The 4774-nt window shown below is 40.1% G+C and overlaps 1 protein-coding gene across 1 annotated transcript; it reads right to left on the bottom strand.

Moving 5' to 3' along the window:
- Positions 1–2670: 2670 nt before the first annotated feature.
- Positions 2671–4520, bottom strand: LOC116259023 (transcription factor MYB1R1-like). Its single transcript, XM_031636615.2, has 3 exons — positions 4013–4520; positions 3663–3871; positions 2671–3247 (listed from the first exon to the last, which is right to left on the bottom strand). The coding sequence occupies exons 1-3, from the start codon at positions 4260–4262 to the stop codon at positions 2897–2899; spliced, it is 810 nt and encodes a 269-aa protein (XP_031492475.1). The 5' UTR covers positions 4263–4520; the 3' UTR covers positions 2671–2896.
- Between the last annotated feature and the right edge of the window lie 254 nt (positions 4521–4774).

Raw genomic sequence — 4774 nt, 5'->3', positions numbered from 1 at the left:
GTTTGGATGCTATGATCTCAAGTATCGGATCTTTGATCAACCGACTTCTATACTTGCATTTTCTAGCTGGTTTTATCACAATGAAAATATCGTGGGACTTTCCACGCCTTTCCAATTGTCAGCATGATTGGTGTTGTTGTTATAAATGATAGTTTATTGTCAGTTTCCATGTGTTTTGTGCGGTCTTGGGGAACAACTTGTCGTGTATAATGTTGACAAATTGTCAGAAAAATAAGCAACCTTTGGCTTAGGTAAAATAGAAAAATCTAAAGGCATTAGTGGTGGAGCCAAAAAATTTTGGTTGATCGTTTAAAAATACTCATATTAAGTAGGGTACTGTTATATTTATAAAGATAAATTTTTGAAGATGTGTATTTAAAAATAATTTTTTTAAAAAAAACTAGTGTGGGTAGCTATGTCACCAGGGTGCGGCTACCCTGGTGACGCACCCACGTCGACGCAACGCGGGTGCTGGTGTGGGTGCGGGTGTGACCCAAATTCGCATCCAACCCGCACCCTATTGATTTCAGTTTTTTTTAGTCTTTTATCAAATTTGATATTATTAATATATTATAATAATAAATTAATATAATAATAAATACTCTCACCGCACCGTCACACCTTAATTTTTTGAGATGTATCGCACCGGCACTCGCAACTACACCCGCACTTGCACCCTACATTCTGGTGACATAGGTGGACAGTTGCCCACATCGGTCACCATGTAGCTCCGCCACTGCAAGACATATAAGTGATTCACGGTAGTAGAGGCAAAATATAAGCGATCCAAAATAGCTTTTGCAGTAATGGAGGCAAAAAATCAATATCCTGCACCAGTGCTATACTGTGTCATGGTGGGTTGACATTTGGTACTCCAAAAGATACAATTGGCTCTAAGATTGAAAGAATATCCATGGGATGAGCATCGAAAATCTTGCTCAAACACAAGAGAAACCATATAGATTTGCAGAACTATGCTGAAGAAGCTGAAGACCATAAAGATCAAGTCACTTTATTTTTAATGATATAAGAAACTAGTACTTAACTTTCATTGACATAAAACCATGACTGTTGGTTGCTCCCACAGCCAACCGCCGTTTCGTGTTTGTGCAAAAGGTGGCACGTTATATGAATAAAGTTATGCTAAGAGAGTGTTTGATGGGGAAAACATTGTATTTTTAAAGCGTATACGCAAGAACATTATGTCGTTGTTCTGAGAAACATAATGTTCTTCAAATACACATTACATGAATATGCTTTTCAAATGCATAATCTATGTTCTTCTTGCAAAACTCCTGATGATGGTACCAAGTTCTTTTTTTCTGTTTTTTTCTATACATAATGTTGGTTAAGCATACTCTTACCAAATTATGAGAAGAGAGGCACAGAATGAGTATTGGATTCTTCCCCTTACTTGACTTTCAAGGTATTTTGACTCCAACTCCATGGCAGTGATCATCTCTTGTTGGCAAAAACTTAAACTGCTAAACCTATATGCTTTGCTAGAGAGTCGAAGATCTTTTGGACAAAGGATTTCAATAGGGAATGAGAGGATCATGGGTTTGGCCTTGGTCTATTGGCTACTGAATTATAAAGTGTTGACGTCAACTCCTGATGCCTGCTGCTTGGGTGATTCTGGCTACCTCACCTCAGCAATAGATTTCAATCTTCCCTCTGCCCCATTTTGCTTTATGAACAAGCAAGAGAAAATTACACTCAATTGAACAGAAGTTGCTTTATGAAGAAGCAAAGAGAAAACTACCTCCTCCAATTGAAGCACCAGGGGTAAAACCTTTATCTCTCTTTCTCCATTATATTTTCACATATTGAAGAGCCAAAGTCATACTCGCATACCAATTTACACAAGAACAAGGTAACAGCAAAGTGCTGACAACCATTTAAAATTTTGGTACATTTACTTGTTCTCAAGAAACTGTCAGCTTCCGATAAAGTTTTCCAATTTGGGTCCATAAAATACCATTTTATGAGAAGCTTTCGATATGTTTTCTTCATGAAAAAATTAAGTAGAGTTTGAGAGTTCAGATTCATTTTGGCATGCAATTGGTTGTCAAGCTTTATACTGCAAAACCAGAACTCCTAAAGCTCTTCGACATGTTCTTCTTTTCTGTGAATAGCCAATTGGTAAGACAACTTTGCAGAGAAATGATAGAACACTCAGGAAACTATACCAAATCAAAGGAAGTCTTCAGTGGGCGGTCACAAAAAACTATTCCATAAATTAGGTGCTACTCTAAGATTCGATATTCTGTCGGTCTAGATAATGGGATGCCGCCTTTAGATGTAACAGGTCCTGTGAAATGATTGATCAATTACTGTACTACGCTAATTTTGCATTCATTTACATGAATATCATGTCAAATGTTAGGCCACTTTGACACCCAACTATTGTTTCAATTATTCAATTCTGTGCTATCACTGTACAGCCAAGAGGTATAGAAATCCACAATGCAGACAATAGTTGAAAATGACATGAATGTTTTTGCTGCATGTAGAAGCATTGCCCTGGTGAAAAAGCAAGCAAAAGGTTTCTTCTTGGAGGTCTTCTTAAGTAGAATTTGGGTGAAGCTTAAGTAAATCTCTCTCTCTCTCTCTCTCACACACACACACACACGCACACATATAAATTTATGCGCAGACCAGTAGATGGAATAGTTCTTAACACATTGCATTGGCATATAATATAGAGGCAAGGCCAACGTAGCTATTTACATCCAGTTTTTAAGGACAAAGTGAGCAGTGAATTCTGTTAAAATAATCAACAGTAAAACTACAGCAGCATTATTTCGTCATGTTTGCTGAACCTGTCTCTGAAACTCATGAGGCGGTTTACCTCCCCTGTTTCTGTGTTTCATCTTCTCCATCCTCCTTCTCTCCCTTAGGCCACTGTTATTATACTCCCCTTGTTCAAATCCCCAGCGCTGAATCTTGTCATTGCCTGAAAAGCGGAGTGTCTGGCATGATGTTGCTCAGAGAGTTCCACCGACAATGGCGACGGCGACAACCCAAGCCCATGATCCGAATGCGCCATCCCCGAGGGCATGCTAGCAAGCACAGCCACAGGCTTCAGAACTTTTGCTTCGATTGGCTCCTCTGGCTGGCTTCTTGTGGTCTTGGTTTCTTCAATCATGGTGGCTGGAGAAACTGGCAAACTCTCTGGAGAGATATCCAATGTTTTGGGCGCTGTCTCCTCCATGTTCCCTTCCTCTTCCACAGGCAAACAGGGGAACTGCAGAACAAATTAGCAACACCGATTGACTAAAGGAGTTTTGCTGGAAGAATGGCAGTCACACTGTTAACATTTAGGCCATCGATGTGTTAAATTAATCAAAGTTCAGGGCTTGAAAGCGCTGTAAATTGTGAACACCAGCGTAAAGTTTGTAAATTTGGTCATAAATGTGAACTACCAACTTCCAGGATTTCATTCTGGACAGTCCATGTCTATTGCCTACTCAAAAGTAGATCCCCGTAAATTTGGTCATCAATTTCAGATACTGGAATGTTTCATGCGCAGTCAGTCAGAAAGCAAGCTTGAAAACTGCTCAAAAAATTCGTACCAGTGAAAATTTTTGGTTTCATCATAATCACTAACATCACCCACCCAAAGAGTCTGCAATTTTGGTAGAGACAATGGAATTACTTACTGAATCGGTCGTAATATCAAATAGGCTCGATCTCCGTCGCCTCCGGTTTGAATTGCTCCGCCGGAGAAAGTACTTCTGAGCATGACTAGCAACCTGCGTTGGAGTCCTTGTTTTGACATAGTTTCTGGAAATCCCCCTCCAATCTCCTTTTCCAATCCTCTGTAATCCAACAAGGAAAAGTCTGTGCTCCTCTTCCGTCCACGGCACTCCTGAATAAACACTCAATTAATTAATCGATTCACTAAAATGTCCTGTAATTTTCAATCACAAAGAACTAACTACGGATCACAGGCTAAGTGAAATAAGAGTTGATCAAACGTGAGCAAGAACAGAACACAGCCTGCCCCTACCTCTCTTCCTTCCTTGGGATCCGGCCGATGCGTCTGCAGCATCATCGGACGTATAGCCGGCGCCCGCAGCATCCGCATTATGTTGCTGGTAATCGGGGTGCTCATACTGAGAAAGATTGTTCATGCTCACGCTCTTGCGGATGGATCGATCGGTTGAGACACGTACCCCGAAGAGCATGAAGCCGTTTTCAGTACATGTTCGGGAGTTGTGCCCAATGTTCCCGCACTGTGAGCAACTGTGAGAAGACATTGGCACGAAGATAACGGTGGCAGTGACGATGGTGGCTGGTAATGATGTTGGTGGTGGTAGTACTGGCAATGAAGAAGGTTGCAGGAGCAGTAGACCTTGTTATGGAGACGCCATGAATGGACTCTTTTCCTCTATTGCTTCTTTTTGTTGGCTCTGTAGACTTTTTGATTGACGGAAGAGGTTATACGATATGTGGGAAAGGAATGGTTGAGAAAGGAGATCGTCTCCACCGTCGGCTTTCGATCGCATATTCCTTCTGTAATTCAGTTTCTTAATTTATTACTAACTCATCATCATCATCATCATTCATGGCTACTGTTGATCGTTGCTAGTACTATAATTGATGTTATTAATATTATTGATATTTTATATGATGTAGTATCTCTCAAATAATGCCAATAAAAGCAGAAAAACAAGCAAATCTCAACTGGGCCGTTCGCTGATATTGTTTCTTTGGTGCTTTTCTAGACATTTCAAGAATGGTACTTTTCTTTTTTCTTTTTTAAAAGTAG

Source organism: Nymphaea colorata, chromosome 8 (genome assembly GCF_008831285.2).
Source record: "Nymphaea colorata isolate Beijing-Zhang1983 chromosome 8, ASM883128v2, whole genome shotgun sequence".
Lineage (NCBI taxonomy): Eukaryota > Viridiplantae > Streptophyta > Magnoliopsida > Nymphaeales > Nymphaeaceae > Nymphaea > Nymphaea colorata.
The sequence above is the reverse complement of the archived record's forward strand: the minus strand, read 5'-3'. Positions and strand labels throughout refer to the sequence as shown.

What these genes read in the sequence shown, in the direction of transcription:
- LOC116259023 (XM_031636615.2), bottom strand. Translation starts at nt 4,262, where the DNA reads ATGTCTTCTCACAGTTGCTCACAGTGCGGGAACATTGGGCACAACTCC. An exon ending in ATCCCAAGGAAGGAAGAGAG is followed by an intron (nt 3,872 to 4,012) that starts GTAGGGGCAGGC and finishes GTGTTTATTCAG; the next exon opens with GAGTGCCGTGGACGGAAGAG. An exon ending in TTGATATTACGACCGATTCA is followed by an intron (nt 3,248 to 3,662) that starts GTAAGTAATTCC and finishes TTTGTTCTGCAG; the next exon opens with TTCCCCTGTTTGCCTGTGGA.